Source organism: Rhincodon typus, chromosome 28 (genome assembly GCF_021869965.1).
Source record: "Rhincodon typus isolate 14 chromosome 28, sRhiTyp1.1, whole genome shotgun sequence".
Lineage (NCBI taxonomy): Eukaryota > Metazoa > Chordata > Chondrichthyes > Orectolobiformes > Rhincodontidae > Rhincodon > Rhincodon typus.
Window position 1 is genome coordinate 320,613 of NC_063359.1, and position 18,712 is coordinate 339,324.

General features: G+C 43.8%; 1 protein-coding gene across 1 annotated transcript; it reads right to left on the bottom strand.

Annotated features, from left to right (window-relative positions):
• Positions 1-16,393: 16,393 nt before the first annotated feature.
• nrarpa (NOTCH regulated ankyrin repeat protein a) lies at positions 16,394-17,481 on the bottom strand. The gene has a single exon (XM_020525079.2). The coding sequence runs from the start codon at positions 17,040-17,042 to the stop codon at positions 16,701-16,703; it is 342 nt and encodes a 113-aa protein (XP_020380668.1). The 5' UTR covers positions 17,043-17,481; the 3' UTR covers positions 16,394-16,700.
• Positions 17,482-18,712: the final 1,231 nt, after the last annotated feature.

Below are 18,712 nucleotides of genomic sequence, written 5' to 3' on the forward strand. Positions count from 1 at the left end.
AGACTGCGAGAAACACTACAATCGGACAAACAGTAAGGAAACTAACATCAAGAGTACATGAACACCAACTGGCTACAAAAAGACACAACCAATACTCACTCATCTCAATCCACATGGACTGGGAGAACCACCACTTCGACTGGGACAGGCTAGGCAGAGACAAGCACGAGAATTCCTAGAAGCATGGCACTCCACGAAGTATGCCATTAATAAACACATTGAACTCGACCCCATATACATTTCACTACGAAGGAAAACCGGAAGTGAGGCACTCCATCTCAATGGACCCCAGAGTTTAAAAACCAGGCGGGAAAACACACCGACGCTTCATTGGAGGCTGCACTGAGGATGTTATCGAGCACGGTAATGAAACGTCTGCAGAACAAGAAACCAGCTCGGCAAGCCAACCAACCTCAACAGCTAGAAATAATCAACCACAGATTACCAGAGAAATTAAAGATAATGTTAAACTCAAAGCAGAGGCTTATAAAATTGGGAAAAATAGTAGTCAGCCTGAGAGTGAACAGCTTTAGAAACCAGCAAGACATGATGGTAAGCTTGATACCTAGAGGAGAAATAGCATGTGTAAATTAACCAGGAATATAAAACAAAACCTTCTGTAAGAAATGTTACCAGTATGACAAAAGCATAATGGCTAAAGTAATTGCTAGCCTCTTGTAATTTCTCCTGTCTGAATTCTATGGGAAAATTACATGGGAGATTAGGAAATAGTGGAGGCAGTCAACAAATATTTTGTGCCTGTTTTCACAGTAAAAGACACAATTATATACCAGAAATAAAGGGTAACCTGGGAGTTAGAACAGTCCCAGGAAATTGGAAGTTACCAAACACAATACCATTACGCAAGAAGGAAGGCAGAGAGAAACCAGAACTATGGATCAGTTAGGTTGCTATCAGTCGTAAGGTTAATGTTAGAAATCATTAACCATGTCTCCCTTCCCGAGAACCCCCATGAATGATGAAAGTGCAGAGCTTGTTTAAAAATCGGCTAAAAATAGTTAAGAATTTTAGATGTGCGATTTTTGAAATCATGTGCCATTTAGGTTAAGACTGCAACCCTGGAACTCAGAGTGGAGCTGTTGACTGAAAGCAAACTTTTGAAGGAGGGAAACTAAAATTCCTCGTATGGAAGACAAAGCTTTAAATAAGTTTCAGAGATAGCAGGAACTGCAGATGCTGGAGAATCTGAGATAACAAGGTGCAGAGCTGGATGAACACAGCAGGCCAAGCAGCAATCAGAGGAGCAGGAATGGAGAAGGGTCTAGGCCCAAAACGTCAGCCTTCCTGTTCCTCTGATGCTGCTTGGCCTGCTGTGTTCATCTAGCTCTGCACCTTGTTATCTCTTTAAATAAGTGTTTTGTTTTTGACTCTGTTGTCTGGGTGATCACTGGGAAAATTCACATGACTTGTCTCGGTTGTGGCCGCTGCTTTAACGTGCAGTGTATTCAACCACAACTTACATCGTGTTAATTCTAGGTCTACCTACAAACAGACTCCGACCCCAGCAACAGGATAGAGTGTAGCTTGGGCAGGAACTTGCAGATGTGTGTGCTCTCATGTATCTGCGGTCCTTGTCCTTCTAGATGGAAGTGGGTCTAAGGAGACTTGGTGAATTTCTGCAGTGCATTGTGTAGATCATATACACTGCTGCTACTGAGTATTGGTAGAGCAAGTAAATATGGTTCCTATCAAACAGGTTATTTTGGCCTAGATGGTGTGAAGCGGAGTGTTGTTGAAGCTGTGCTCATGCAAGCCCAGTTGCGAGTATCGTGTCTGTACTTTTAAAAAAAAAAATTATTCATTTGTGTGATGCGGGCATTGCTTGCTGGCTGGCTCCCGAAAGAGCTACCCAGCTAGTACCATTCTCAAGTCCTATTTCTGTAATCCTCTACAGTTCACCGCTTTCAAATGTACATCTAGAGAATCATTAGCCACCATTTCCACCACCACCAGACACTCATTCTTCTCCCCTCCCTTGTCAGCCTTCCGCAAGGACTGTTCCCTTTGGGCACCCAGGTCCACTACTCCTTCACTCCCAACACCACTCTCACACCTCCCCGGCACCTTTCCCTGCAACCGCCCCTTTACTTCCTCCCTTCTCAATATCTGAGGGACCAAAAATATCTTCCACTGAGGCAGTGCTTTACCTGCACTTCACCCAATCTGGTCTAACAATGATTTTCTGAAGAAGGGTCCAGACCCAAAACGTCAGCTTACCTGCTCCTCTGATGCTGCTTGGCCTGCTGTGTTCATCCAGCTCTACACCTGGTTACCTCAGATTCTCCAGCATCAGCAGTTCCTACCATCTCTCACCCAATCTGGTCTACTGCATTCGCTGCTCACAATTTGGTCTCCTCCATGTTGGGGAAATGAAGCATAGACTGGGTGACCACTTTGCAGAACATCTACATTCCATCTGCCAAAATTGTCATTTCAACACACCACCTTGATCCCTGGTCAACATCTCTATCTCAGGCTTGCTGCAGTGCTCCAGCAAAGCTCAGAGCAAGCTGGAAGAATACCTCATTTTCTGCTTAGAAACGCTATAGCCTTCTGGACTTCATTTCAAATTCAACAATTTTAGGGTTTGAGGCAGCTTCTCCCATGTCCTTACCCCAACCCCCACACATTAGGCCTTGTTATCACATGGTCTGCTCTTTCACACTACCCGAGGTTAGCTACTAATGGTCCCCATTAGCAGCCATTCATTCTCCTGGGCTGACCATTATCCACTCCTTTGTTCAACTGTCCTTCCTGCTCTTTGAGCTCTATCTTCTGCATAAAAACCAATATTTTCCTAGCTACCATCAGTTCTGAAGGGTCACTTGACCCAAAACATTAACTTCCTACCTAACCCATTTTGCAGGACCTCATTGCTCTGTCATTGGTACTAATATGGACTACTGATTGCCGATTGCTTACCCGTTCCCTTCAGAACATCCTGTGCTGCTCAGGAGATATCCTCGAGCCTGGCACCAGGGAGGCAACACACCATCCTGCAGTCTTGCTTGTGGCCACAGAATACCTGTGCCCCTGACTATACAGTTCCTTATCACTACCATTCACCATCCCTGCTGTACAACAATGCCAGTCAATGATAACACTGATCTGGCTGCTGCTGCAGCTTTAGAGAGGCCACACCCCACAAGTGTCCACGGCACATTTGCTTGAGGGGGGAAAATGGCCACAGGGGACTCCTGCACTGCCTGCCCACAGTTACTTGTCTTCCTGGTGGTCACCCAACTCTGTATATTCAGCCCTTACTGGAGGTACGACCACCTCACTAAACGTGCTATCCACGACTTAGCCTCATGGATGCTTCACAGTGAGTCCATCTACAGCTCTAGGCACTCAACAAATAAAGAGCTGCATCTGTACACACTTCCCACACAGAGTCACACTGGAAGTGTCTGATTCCCCACATATTGCAGGAGGAGCTTTCCACAGGGCCAAGTTCTTCTGCTGTTGTGAACCTTATTGATTAAGTCAACCTTATAAACTACAGACAATAATCCAGGAACCGATTACACAACCTTACTCACTCGTCACCAAACTCGGGCTTGGAAATCCAACTCCCACTCTCTATTCCAAGCAGACTATAACTACACAAAGTAAGTTCTTTACCTCTCTCCAGACACTACTCCCTCAGCCTGCAAGCCTCATTCCTGGGCAGCCAAGTATGAGTCACTTTGAGTCGTGACCACCTCTAGTCTGCTGCTGTTCACTGACCTTCAATCTGTTTCTGCTTGGACGACTCATACATAGCGTTTTTTAGACTAATACGTCGAGGAACCAACCAAAGACAGGATATTCTAAACTGGGTACTGTTAATTAAGCCTTTCTCACTCCACAAAACTTGAATGGAGCCCCTTGGAGAAGAGTCACTATAATGTGACAGAATTCTTCATTAGAGTGTAGTTAAATCCAAAACTAGGGTCCTGAATCTAAATAAAGGGAACTATGACAGTATGAAAGATAGGCAATGGTTCATCTTTGAGGAACGTGTGCATGAATTACACTGGATGCAAAAAACAAAAGATGATGGATCGACCATGGCTTGCAAAAGACTGCAATATGCTTCTACTAATTTGGAAAGAAAGGATATTAAATATAAACACAGGTCTCTTCCAGTCAGAAGCTGGGGAAATTATAATGGGGAACAAACAAAAGGAGACAAAAAAAAACACTTCCCAAATGTTAAGGAACCAAGGCGTAGTGAGAACGTGCAATTGAAAGTAATCAGTATTAGTAAGAAAATAGTGCTAGGGTTAAAGGCTGACAAATCACCTGGGCCCGATGAGCTGCGTCCCAGTATTCTCAAGATAGTAGCCCTGAAGGTATTGGATTCATTGATGGTCATCCTCAAATTCTATAGGCTCTGCAGCTATTTGTATAGATTGGAGGGTGATAAAATGTGACACCACTATTTAAAGAGGGAGGGAGAGAAAGAAAGAAAGAAAAACAGAATTACAAACTGATCAGTCTAACATCTTAACACTCAAATCCCTCAAGGTGGCAAGGCAGGTTAATTGGCAAGAGTTAAGGCAGCATCTGGGACACTAGCCTTTTATGAATTGAGACATCGACCAAGGGCGGTATGCGAGAGTTTGGCCAGGCCACAGCTGGAGTACTGTGTGCAGTTCTAGTCACCACATATTGGAAGGATGTTGTTGCATTAGAGGTGGTGTGGAGGCGATTCACGATGATGTTGCCTGGGATGGAGATTGAGGGGCATGGACATGGTGTATAGAAATGAGCTGTTCCCCTTCATTGAAGGGTCAAAAGTCAAAATGTTTAACAAGGGGCATAATTTTAAGGTAGAAGGCAGGAGGTTTAGAGGGGACTTGAGGAATATCCTTTTCACCCAGAGTCTGGTAGGGGTCTGGAATGCACTGTATGGGAGGGTAGCTGAGGCAGGTAACCTCACAACCATTACAGTACTTGGGTGAACACTTGAATTGTCATAACATTCAGTGCTGCAAAGTGAGATTAGTGTATATTTACTGTATTTTTGCAGTACAGACTCAATAGACCAAGGACCTCTTTTTTAAACTGTTCTGTGATCAGTGGTGAGGAAAATACTGGAGTCTATTATAACATAAGTGATAACAGAACACTTGTATTCCAGACCCATATCACACACTGGGTGAAAAAGACATTCCTCAAGTCCCCTCTAAACCTCCTGCCTTCCACCTTAAAATTATGCACCTTATGGAAGGCAAATCATGCTTAACAAATCAACTTAAGTTTTTCTGAGGATGGTGCATATATGGAATGAACTGCCAGAGGAAGTGGTAGAGGCGAGTCTAAATGCAACATTTAAAAGACATTTGGACAGGTACATGATAGGAAAGGTTTAAGAGGGATATGGGCCAAATGCAGGCAAATTGGACTCGTTCAATTTACAAAACCTGGTTGGCATGGATGAGTTGGGCTGATGGGTCTGGTTCTATGCTGTGACTATGAATATAACTAGTAGAACAGAGCAGGGAGAACCAGTGGATGTGTTGTATTTAGATTTTCGGAAGGCTTTGAGAAGGTTCTACATACAATGTTAGTGGGCAAAGACATGGGATAGTGGGTAATGGATGGACAGGAAACAGAATTGGTCAACAGGAAGTGTGGGAATAAATGGGTCTTTTTTATGATTGGCTGCCGATGACTAGTATGGTACCATAAGGATCAGTGCTTGGGCCCCAGCTATTCATGATGTAGACAATAACCTGGATGAGGCATCCAAATGCAATAATTCCAAGTTTGCTGGGAGAAAATCGAGAGTTGAGACAGAGGCAAAGAGGCGTCAAGATGATTTAGACAAGTTGAGTAAACAGACATGGCAGACAATGCAGCTAAATGTGAAGTCATACACTAGTGTGAAAACCAGAAAGAACATTATTTAAAATGGTGATAAATTGGGAAGTTTTTGTGAATATACAAAAGGATCTGCGTGTCCTTGTACACCAGTCAAGGAAAGTAGACAGGCAGATACAGCAAACAGTTAGGAAGACGAGAGTCAAAAGTAGGAATGTCTTAATGCAGTTACATAATGTATTCATGAGATCACACCTGGAGAATTGTGTGGAGCTTTGGTCACCCTCTGCAAGAAAGCATATATTTACATGGAGGGAGTGCAATGGAGATTTACTAGGCTGATACTGGGATGCAGGACTGCCCAACGAGAAGAGATAGGTTTAACTGGGCCTGTATTCACTAGAGTTTAGAAGGATGAGAGATCTGATAGAATTTCGTACATTTCAAAACAGGGCAAGACAGATTAGATGCAGAAAGGATATTTTCCCCTGTTCAGGAAGTCTAGATCCAGGGGACACAATTTCACAATATGAGGGAGACCATTTAGGACTGAGATGAGGAAAAAGTCTTCACTGGAAAAAGAATAGTGAAACTGTGGCATTCTCTACCACAGAAGCCTGGCAAGTAATTGACTATGTTCAAGAAAGAAATAGATAAGTTTCTAGATTTTAAAGGCATCAAGGGGTGTAGGGAGAAAGTATGAACATGACATCGAATGGTGGAGCAGACCTGAAGGGCCAAGTGGCCTACTCCTAGTTTCTATGAATAAACAGTGTATTGCATTGTCAAAGGAGCAGTACAGGGGAATACTGAAGTATTGAGCAATATGAAGCCTGTGCTGTATTGTCAGAGATTCAGTACCTGCATTTCTTTATATCTATGTACTTGTGCCTATCTCTATCTTTATTGAAGAACCATTATGGTTCCAGCAAATGAATAGATGGTGTCCAGTTTGTCATTTAGCAAAATTTAACTTCAACAATTTCAGATATAAATATGTCTGCTGAGGTGAAGCCAGTGTCTTAATGAGATCAAGACTGAATTGTATTATTACCAGATGGGTTTGGAGTCAGAACTCCCAGGAGGAGCAGGGGTGGGGGGTGGTGGTGGTACCTTTATCTATGTCCCTTAAATAATGTCACAAACATGACCTCTTGCTCCTATTTCACTGGAATAGCAGGATTACAGGCAGATGGAAAATAAAGAACAGAGCTGCCTGGGAGTCTGACGCAGTTCTGATCCCTATTCTGGGTGCACGATTTCCTCACGCATTGTTGAGCAATGACCATGTTACTAGGGTATGCAGGAAGTGGATTCAGGCCAGTTACCCGATTTTTGATCTTTGTCTTTACAATCACATCAGCACAAATACAGCCGGTAGAAGTCACCATTCACACAATTGCCAAAGTCTTGAATAATATCACAGTATAACTTCAAAATCATCAATAGCAAACTATGCTATCCCAAATGAAGTCCCTGCAAGCAGAGTACCACTAAAAATCAAAAACAAAACAAGATACACAGTATTGACGCAGTCAGCTAATATCTCCACCATCACATCATGTGGTGATATTGAATTGGTAGTCCAGAAGAAAAGTTTAAATCCCATGAGCTGAAATGTGAATTCAACTAATATTCAAATTAATAAATCCAGAACTGAAAGCTAGTCTATATACCGGCTGGTTCACTAATATCCTTTAGGGAAGGAAATCTGCAGTCCTAATCCAGTATGGCCTACATGTGACTCCAGACGTCCTCCAAAATAGCCTAGAAACATAGAAGATAGAAGCAAGAGTAGACTGTGTGACCCCTCAGGCCTCTTTCGGCATTCATTATGATCATGGCCTATCATAGAGCTCAGTACAGCCCTCCCCTCACATCCCTTGATGCCCTTCAGCTGCAACAGCTGGATCTACTTCCATTTTAAAACATTGGTTTGGATTCAACAACTTTGTGGCAGTGAATTCCACAGATTCACCACTTCCTGGGTGAAGAAATTTCTCCTCAACGCAGTCTTAAGAAGTTTAGCTCTTAAACTATAACTCCCGGTTTTGGACTCCCCCACCATTGGGAATATTCTGACCTGTCTAGTGCTGTTAAAATTTTGAGATTACCCCCACCCCCAAACCCATCATTCTTGTAAACTCCAGTGAATACAATCCAAACCAACTTAATCTGTCCTCACATGTCATTCATACCATCCCAGGAATCAATCTGGTAAACTTTCACCACACTGCTCTATAGAGAGCGCATCCTTCCAGGCACGGTCTCACCAATTCCTGTATTACTGCACTAAGATATCCTTGTTCTTGTACTCAAATCCTCATGCTATGAAGGCCACTGTACAGTTGGCATTCTTTACTGCCTGCTGCACCTGTGCACTTACTTTCAATGACTTGTTGTTGTTTCCTATTTTATCCACATTATGCTGCATTTGCCCACTTCCTCAGCCAAACAAATCACACTGCAATATCTCTGCATCCTCCTCACAGTTCCCCCTTTCCACCCAACTTTGCATCATCTGCAATTGAGATTTACATTTAGTTTCCCTTTAGTCACTGCCTGCCATTCAGAAAAGATCAACTTACTCCTGTTTCCAGTTAACCAGTTTTCTACCAATTTCATAGACTACTCCCAATCACATGCACTTTACATGTTACAAATAAGACATTAATGTAGGACTTTGTCAAATAAACTACATCCACTTACCCCCCCCCCCCGATTAACTTAACTAGTTACATACTGAAAGAATCCCAGTAGATTTGTTAAGCGCAATTTCCCTTTTGTAAACCCATCCCGACTGTATCCGATTATACCATTCTTTTCAAAGTCCTCTGCTGTAAAATTCTTGATAATGCACTCTACTAATGCCAGATTCACTGATCTACAATTCCTCATTTTCTCTCACCTCCCTTTGTAAATGGCAAGGTTACACGAACTACCTTTAATCTATAGGAACTCTTCCAGAGTCTAAGTAATATTGGAAGATGATCACCAATGCGTCCTTTATTTCTAAGGCCACATCCTTACGTACTCTGGGATGTAGATTGTCAGGCCCTGGGTATTTATCAGCCTTCAATCTAATCACTTTCTCCAACAGAGATTTGCTTTAGTTCCTCCTTCTCACTAAACTGTTTCTCCCATCATTTTTGGTACAGAAAGAGGTATATCAAACCAGTACAGAAAGAGTTGAAGCACATGAAAACCAGAAGAACAATCAGAATTTAGCTGCTGGAAAAGAGGACAATAACAGCCCGGTTGAACAGAACTGGTGTGCCTGCACCAAATGTACGGTAGTGGTTCTGGATGGCTTCAAGAACCAAATCACCTTCTCAAGGGCAATTAGGGAGACAAAAGCTGACCTTCAATGCCCCCCTCTCTAGAGTAACAAAAAAATCTCAATCAGAACAATCACTCAAGATTCTTCTTGCACAATATTGAGCTTGGTATTTGTAAAGTGTCTGTTAGCTCAAACTTTGCTAATACAATCACTATCAGCCAATCAAAATCAGATCATAAGTAATATGGGCCTTTGGTCCACTGAACCCACTGCACCTTTCAAAGTGTTTGACCTGCTGTCTGTCTCCCTCCCCCATATTCCTTTACTCCCTTGTCAAATCAAAAATCTCAAACTCAGCCTTAAATATATTCAATGATCCACTACTTTATGGAAGGGAATTCTAAACACCAATGCTCAGAGAAGAAACTTTGGAGATTCCTTCGTTTTAAGCTGTGCCCCCTAGTCCTAGAATTCCACACAAGAATCATTCTACCCAAGTCAATTCTGTCAAGACCCCTCAGAATCTTAGGATCACCTCTCATTCTTATGTACTCCAATACAGAGTCAACATGCTCAATCACAAGGCAAACCCCCTTCATCCCAGGAATCAGTCGGGAACCTTCATGCTGCTTCCCATGCAAGTGAACCCTCTTTAAATAAGGCTAAAACTCTGCACAAGATTTGAATCTTTAATACTCCAGCCCCTCCCCACCCCCCCCCTGCGATAAAGGCCAATATTCCATTTACCTTTCTGATTACTTACTGTAAGTATGTTAGCATGGAGAGATCCAATTAGGACACCCAGACCCCTTTTTCAGGGACATTTTGCAGTCTTGCTCCATTTACATATTCTGCTTCTCTATTCTTCCTGCCGAAGTGGCCAACCTACTTTACTTACATTATACTCCATTTGCCAACATCTTACCCAAGTATTGACCTAGTCCATATAGAATCACAGACCCATTACAGCATAGAAACAGAATCTTCAGTCCAACCAGTTCATGCCAAACATAATCCCAAACTAAACTAGTCCCACCTGCCTGCCCCTGGCCCATATCCCTCCAAACCTTCCCTATTCATGTATCTATCCAAATGTGTTTTAAACATTGTAATTGTACCAGCATACACCACTTCAGGAAGTTCATTTCGTATGCAAGCCACCACCTAAGAAATTTCCCTCATCTCTTTTTCAAAAATTTCTCTCATCTTCAAAATATGCCCCCTAGTCTTTAAATCCCACATTCTAGGGAAAAGACATCTACCATTAACTCTATCTATACCTTTCATTATTTTATAAACTTTGAGGTCACCTGTCAACCTCCTACACTCCAGTGAAAAGAGTCTCAGCCTATCCAGGTCTTTATAACTCAAACCTTCCGTACCCAACACGCTGCTAAATCTCTTCTGAACCCTCTGATAATATCCTTCCTATAAATGGGTGACCAGAACTGGACACAGTATTCAAGAAGAAGCCTCGTTGAGGTTGTACAGGACATCTGGACATCTCAACTCCTATACAAAAGGACTGAACAATGAAGGCAAGCGTGCCAAAGGCCTTTTTAACTACCCTCTATGTGACACAGACCTCAAACGAATTATGTACCTGCACCCCCTCGGTGTCTCTGTTCTAAACACTACACAAGGCCCTACCATTACCTTTATAAGCCTTACCCTTGTTTGTTGTACCACAAGACAATGCATTTATCCAAATTGAACTCCATCTGCCACTTTTCAGTCCATTTGATCAAGATCCCTTTTTAATCTTAGGGAATGTTCATCACTGTTTACTATGCCACTAATTTGTGTCGTCTACAAACTTATTAACTATGCCTTCTGTATTCTGATCCAAATCATTTGTATAAATGACAAAAACAAAAGACCAGTACTGATTCTTCTGGAACACTGCTAGTCAAAGACCTCCAGTCCAAAAAGCAACCCTCCACTATTACTGTCTTCAGCCATTAAGCCAACTATATATCCATTTATCAAGCTCATCCTGAATCCCATGTGACCTAACTAGACTAATTGGTCTACCATGCAGAACTGTGTCAAAGGCTTTACTAAAATCCAAATGAACATCTGTTGCATTTCCAATCTTTTTGGTAACTTCCTCAAAAAAGGTCAAGTTTCTGAGACATGATTTTCCTTGCATAAAATCAGTGACTATCCCCCAAGTAATTTTTTGCCTTTCTACATGACCATAAAGCCTCTATTATAAATCACCAACATTTTACTCACAACTGAAGTCAGATTCACAGGTCGGTTCTTCAACAGACACTTTGCATCTTCCTCACAGCTTGCTTTCTGACCTAACTTTGTATTATATGCTAATTTGGCTATAATTTAGTCTGTCCTTTCATCCAAGTAATTATTATAGATCATAATCCTCATGTGGAATAAATCAAATTGACTAAAGTCTACCATCTGTAATGCTGGGAACTTCAGGAGGAGGTTAAAATGGATCACCTGTTCTGCACTGCTGGTTGCAAATGCTTCAGTCTCATCTATCGCAATGATGTGCTAGACTCTAATTTGAACAATCACGATTTTTAATTGGTGTCTAGAGCAAGCTGCTTCCATGATACGGCAAGCAGTGGTCCTGTGTTGTAGCTTCACCAGGTCAACACCTCATTTTTAATCCTTCATTGAATGATTTATTTTTCTTCCCAGTATCTTTTCAGGGGACCAATACCTACTTTAGATTTTTCTTTCCTTTCTATATACTGAGATTTTTACTGTGTTTTCATATTCCTTGCTATTTCTCATGTTTCTCACTCAAATTTTCCCCAATCTGCTCAGCTATCACTAATCTTCACAACAAAAACAAAATTGCTGGCTAAACTCAGTAGGTCTGGTAGCATGCAGAGAAGAGGCAGAGATAACATTGAGTTCAGTGAGCTCAGAGTAGTGAAGTGTCACAGGCTCAAAACATTTATTGTTTTCTTTTCACAGATGCTGCCAAACCTGCTGAGTTTCTGCAGCAATTTCAGCTTTTGGTTGTTTCAGATCTCCAGCATCCACATTTCTTGGTTTTATTTAAGATTAAAATACACTGCGACAACTGCAGGATCTTTCTTAAAACCCCATTACTTTGACTTCTATTCTGCCCTACAATATAGGTATTACCAGGGTATTAATCTAACACAGATCTCAACACAAGCACCAACATACTACTGAAACCTTACTAACAACAAGACTTGATACCAACACAGAACAAGCGGTGTCCGAGGCTGAAGACACTATCAGCACAAAGTTCACTGGCATAAGTACTACTGACAGAACGGCCTTTAGTCAAATTATCACTCACAAACAAACATAGTTTCAGCACTATCAAAGAAATCTCTGCTGGTTCAACCAACACAACTATACTACCATAGTCACAAATAACATACTCCTGAAAAATCTCTAGTGACAATGTCACAAGCAGATTTCCTGCACTCCATTTGTGTGCACGTTTGTGTCATAATCACTTCCAATATAGTATCTACCAAACCATGCATCGAGGAATCAACTCTAGAACTGACCATTTTAGATTAACAATTGAGATGACACAGGGTTAATTCATAACCTTATAAGCAAAGGGATGCTTTCAAAAAGAGTGATTATAATGAAATTATATGATTATATAATGACATGATTTTAGTTAAATATAGTCAGAATAAAGTGTGGGGCAGGTTGAAGGAGGTAGGTAAATGAGGTTAAAAGTGACACAGTGAATGAGCTGAGGCAACAGAAGCAGACAAATTGCTCTTGCAGTGAACCAGCTCATATTCAACAGAAAGGAAGGCCTCTATTGTGTAATTGTTATGATTCTAGAACTTCCTCAAAACAAAAAAAAACCCACTAACTCTCCAGAACTAAACACTACTGATGCCATCACTGTGGACCCTGCTTGTATCTTACAATGCCACTAGTGATGCACTTATTTAAAAGCAGGATATAGGCCTTAACACATGGAGTTTTACATTTGTTTCTCAGGCTATTGAAAACTCCTGCTTCTTTCATGCTCTGCAAAAACTTGACTAGCTTGGTTTCTCCAACTTCCTGCACAAACTTTGTCAAGATAGGTCCCAGGAGAAGCAATTCTTCAAAACTAACTTCTGTGCATGGATGCCTGCCTCACTTGCCAGCTCTGCCAAATCACAGGCTCATCCCCATTGTGACTGAATATCCAGGAAAGGTGCCTCGCTTGTTCTTTCACACTGGGTGGTGCTATCGGCACAATATCAGCAGAGTGCCAGTCACAGCTTCCTATCCTGAGGCAATCACTTTAAACTATTCCACAGCTGAAGAAAGTTTTATCATCTCAGACCTGTTACTTTACAGCTGAACAACCAGAAGTGGTGTGGAAAAAAAAATATACTTAGACTCCCCAAGTCAGTCCATGGGTTGAATCAAAGTTAAGTTTCAGTTTGGAAAGAACATGGTTTAAAGACAAAAAGGGGACAGAAATTGCAGGAACATTTCCACAGCAACATTGAAAACCTATAGTGAAATGCCCAGTAGTTTGATAACTTAAATTAGCCAGAGTTACATGTATTTATGTACAGTCCTGATGCTGGTGCTGTGTATTTTATCCAATGCAGTTGAAGCTCAGTCAGTCAGCAGACTGCTGTGAACTGACATTGCCTGTCAGTTGCCCCTGTTGTCTCAGATTTGAATGTGAAAACAAGGACCCTGCTTTGTTAAGTTTTTTTTCTGGCTGAAAGCCTGTTCATCGTGCCGAACCTTTAGCCTCAGAGGAGTTAGATGTGGCATTGCCGGCCCCTCATTAGCATAGCAGCTGTCGCCCAGCCCAAAGTCGAGAAAGGAGGGTAGAAGCCTAGGCAGGGCATTCTGATCAGGATCAGCTGACAATGGTAGTTAGGGCAGGAGTCAGGCAATCTACTAGAGAATGCCAGACACCCAGGGAGACAACTGAACACAGCCACCCCCTGCTCTCCTGCTGCGCCAGCCTCCCACCCCACCCAGGGGACGTAACTTGGACCAGCTCTGCCACCACAGGATGGACGGATGAGTAGAAGTGATATTTTCTTAAACCAACTTTTCACAAAGATGTATGACACAACCCTGAAGATGGAACTTGAACCCAGGTCTCCTGGCTCAGATGTAGAGACAGTTACCACTAACACAACAGCCTGAATAAAAGAAGATTAATGACTGTCAAATTTTAGTCAGCTGACAAGACAAAAACCCAGGGTTGAACCTACCATTTTAATCAGTCAATTACTAACAACTCTTATGAATTTAAGCAGCATATCAGGCTTACTCGTGAGTGCAGATGAGGGGTAAATATTTCAAATATGCTATTAAAAAAGAACATCATGAATTCAGGGCTGCAGGCTGCATCTATCCAGGAGATTGCCATTTCTTTTAAAAAGAAAGCTTTTACTTTTAAAATCAGGTCTCAACTGAAAGAGAAAACGGAATTAGACCAAGACCAAGGGAACTGTTTTCAACTTTAAGGCGAGTCACATGCCGTTCCGATTGATCTATAAACTCTTCAGTTGAAGCTTTCAAACTGAAATATCTCCCAAAAGATCAGGGTAATCAAGTAGTAAGCATCATGGTTTGTTAAAAATGACCAGTTGCTGCAAAGTAAGGCATTGTTGAGTGTAATTGGGAGAATGAAGATTGCATTGAAATGTAATGAGGACAGTGGAATGACAATCTTATACACCATATTATTACGACATGCAATCAGGATCTCAGATTGCAGACAAAATGGCAGCTCTGGTTTAAAAGAAAAAAGGAAAGGTCCAGCAATGACGAGGATAGAATGGTCCTGTTGAACATGTAGAGTTTAAGTGGCAAAAAGCTAACATTATGGGACTAGCAATAGAGACCCATGCCAACACTAGGTCAGGTTCAAATCCATCCATGGCAACTGGTGGTATTTAAATGTAATATTCAAATTACATTTAAAAATATGAAATTTAAAAGGCACTCTTGTAAACAGTGACCATGAGAGTATTATATTGATTGTCATTAAAAAAGCTACCTATTCACTAATATCTTTGAGAAGGAAATCTGAGGTGCTTACAGGATTTGGCCTACCATGTGACTCCAGACTCTCAGCAAAGTGCTTAACTCACTCCTGAATCAGCATTGCACACCACAAGTTTAAGAGGAATTAGGGATGGGCAACAAAATCCAGTCTGGTCAATGAAACCACAGCCCAAGAGAAAAAATTATAAGTCCTCAGTAGAATTCAGGTTATTAACATTGCAAGTGGAGGATAGTTTGTACATGCACAAAAGCAGGAGACTTTTGCCAGTATAGGCTGCAGAAGAGGACAGTAAAAAGGTAGAAAGTATAGACAGCACACATGAGCATCATTGTTACAGATACCACCATTGGTAGACAGCACGTGCAGGGTTACAGTGACAGAAGGGAAAGTACAGGTAGTGCTACAGAGGATAGCATGTGCATAGAGGTAGGAAGCAAGGGCAGGCAGTCGGGGATGGATCTCAACCAAAATGGCAGAGCAGGCACGACAAACAATGTACGCTCAGAAAAGATCAAAAATCCAGTGGGGAAAGTAATGTAGTCAAGACAAGGGCAGCAGAGGTGATGAGATAAGCAATGCGGACGGGGGAGTTGGGTTAGCATGCGCCACATGGACATTACAACAACCAGCCTACTCCCTTCCTCAAGAGATGGTGGTGTTTAGACATGGAAGTGGGGCGTTACAATCAGCACCAGAAGGAAGGAAGAACAAACAGGTTGTTCGTGCGGGCAGAGTGGATACCTGCAACAGTGTTAGCGCAAGCAGAACGTGCACGCAGACAGGACATTAAAAAGGCAGAAGTGGCACTTCAAGCAACCTGTAAGAGGAAGGGGGTAGAAAGGCAGCTGAAGCAAGAAAGCAGACATCTGCAACAGAAAAATACTGGCTGAGGGTGTTACACGCAGCAGCCGAGGAGTAGGATGTTATAAGCAGCACAATGTGACACAGGCTTATACGGGAGGCTTTCATACTGGGATACAGAGACGATAACGAGCATTAATCGCAAACTGTTTGGTGCGTGGGTACCTTTGTATCAGAACCCCCCAAAACCTACCCACGCCTGGGGTGTGTACCCCATCCCTGGCAGACTTCTGGAGCTATTCTTTTTGCCCCATCAGGCTCCCCCTTACCCTGGGGAGGTCTGTTTATTCCCCTCCCCGGCTCACCCACCCTTTGCCCTGAGCTGCTGCTACCCCCTCAGACCCACCACCCCTCGCCCGGGGGCCGGGTTTGAGAGGAGGGGAATCCCGGACCGGACTGGACACGGTCTCTGTCTTTCACAGATTTATTGTTACGTTAATGACATCGACATGAAACACCGAGAGTCCGCGAGTGTCCATCCAAGGCCGGGGAACTGTTCTGTCACCCGACACCAGCCTCCGAGGGGCGGGCGAGAGGGAGCGAGGCCCTGCAGCCGGGGCCTGTCCCACTCTCCCCGAGCCCGGCTCCAGCCCCGGCCTCAGTCCGTGTTGTGCTGCCATCCCAGTGAGGTAGATGCGGCGGGGCGACCCCGGGGCTTGCCTGTGGGGAATGGCCCCGGGTCCAGGCCTCACCGGGATCCGCTCCCCGGCTCCGGCCTCACCGGGCCCCGCTCGCTCCGTACTTGGCCTTAGTGATGAGGTAGAGGACGATGTCCTGGTGGCCGCCGAACGCGGCGATGTGCAGGGCGCTCCAGCCGTCGCGATTGGCCAGGCGGATATCAGCGCCGAACTTGACGAGCAGTTTGACGAGCTCCAGGTTTCCCGCGATCACTGACTGGTGCAGCGCCGTCTGGCCCTCAGGCCCGAACGAGTTCACATTGAACGGACAGTCCGCCATGTTCTGCAGCAGCGACTGCAGCTCCCGGGTGTTGCCGCGTCTCACCGCCTCCTGGAACATCCGCTGTGGGGCAGCGGCCGGAGACAGCTCAGCATGGCTCATAGCTCCAGCCCGGGGGAGCGTCCCGCCGGCTCCACGGCCCCCAATGCGCCGCGTTCAAGCCGCCGGGGGAAAAGGGGACCGGCTGCTGGAGACGCGCTTCGCTCCCCACGGCCTCCTGCTTCAAACCCCAGGCTCTCCTCACTCTGATTCCCGGTTGGCTACAGGCCCCCGCTCTCTACTGGACTCGGTGCCGGCTATCTCCAGGACCCGCTCCCAGCGGTGTCGCTCTGAGGGCCGGGCTCTCACTCTTCCTCTCGTTCTCTGTTCGGGCCCCTCTTCCTCTCCCAGGCTAGCTCTCTCTACGCAGGGGCCCCGCTCCCTCTCTGGCTCCGGGCCCCCCCCCGTACAAGGCTCTGGCCGCCCCCCTGCCGCCGTTGCCGCTTTTGACGGGCGCGCGGGAGATTACCATGACAATGGAACGCTGGGCGCCTCGGGATTCCACGGAGACGGCGAATCACACCCCACTGCCCATCCCCCTAGCGCTCTGATTGGCTGAGGGCCCACGTGGTGCATGTACTTCTCCTTGTTTTGCAATGACAGGTGGGCGGCGCCTAAGTTAATTCATTAAAATTCTGGAGCGTGGGAACCCAGAGAGCAGATCTTCCCAGAGAGAAATACACACATACTCAGATCAAAACACAGATATTCAGATAGTTATTCAGATAAAAACAGATATTCAAATAAAAATAGAAATTTTCAGATATAGATATATTCAGAAATGTTTTAATCCAACGATAATCGGATACACGTAGAGAATGTTGTCACACTATTCACATAATGACTGGCAGCTAGACACAAATTCAGATCGACACATATAGAAATGAATAAATATTCGGATTAAAAAATAGTAGACCATTCAGTCCCTCGAACTTGCTCTGCCATTCTATATGATCATGTCAGACCTTAGGCTTCAATTCCACTTAACCACCCATTCCCTATGTCCCTTGATTCCCTTAAAAACCCAAAATCTGTCAATCCCAGCCTTGAAAAAATGTAACAGTGGAGAGGATATACTCTACCCTCTCCGGTAGAGAATTCCAAAGGTTCATAAAATTTTCCCTCATCTAAATCCAAAATGCTTGAAATCATACCATGAGACCGTGCCCCACCCAAAAACACACCTACAACCATGGAAATGATGTGGATCCTGGCATTCTCGACTACTAGAATCTTCTGGTCTCAATGAGATCCCTTCTTATTCCATACAAAATAAGAAATAGGAACAGGAGTAGGCCATTCAGCCCCTCAAGCCTGCTTCACCATTCAATGGGATCATGGCTAAGCCCACATTCCTCATATCCATTTTCCTGCCCTTTCTCCATAACCCTTGATTCCCCATCTGAAGAATTTATCTATCTATCTTAGCCTTTGTCCCCACTGTTCTCTGTAGCAGGGAGTTCCAAAGACTTTCAACCCTCTTGGAGACATAATTCCTCCACATCTTAGTCTTAAATTGGAACCCCTTTATTCTGAGACTTAAGCCCTCTGATCCTAAACTCTCCCATAAGGCAAAACACCCTCTCAGCAACGACCCTGTCGAGCCCCTTATGAACAAGTTACGTTCCAATGAGATTACATCTTATTCTTCTAAACTCCCATGAGCAGTCCTAACCTGTTTAGGCTTTGCTCATAAGAAAATCCCTCCATACCAGGTATCATCCTAGTGAACT

What these genes read in the sequence shown, in the direction of transcription:
- nrarpa (XM_020525079.2), bottom strand. Translation starts at nt 17,042, where the DNA reads ATGAGCCATGCTGAGCTGTCTCCGGCCGCTGCCCCACAGCGGATGTTC.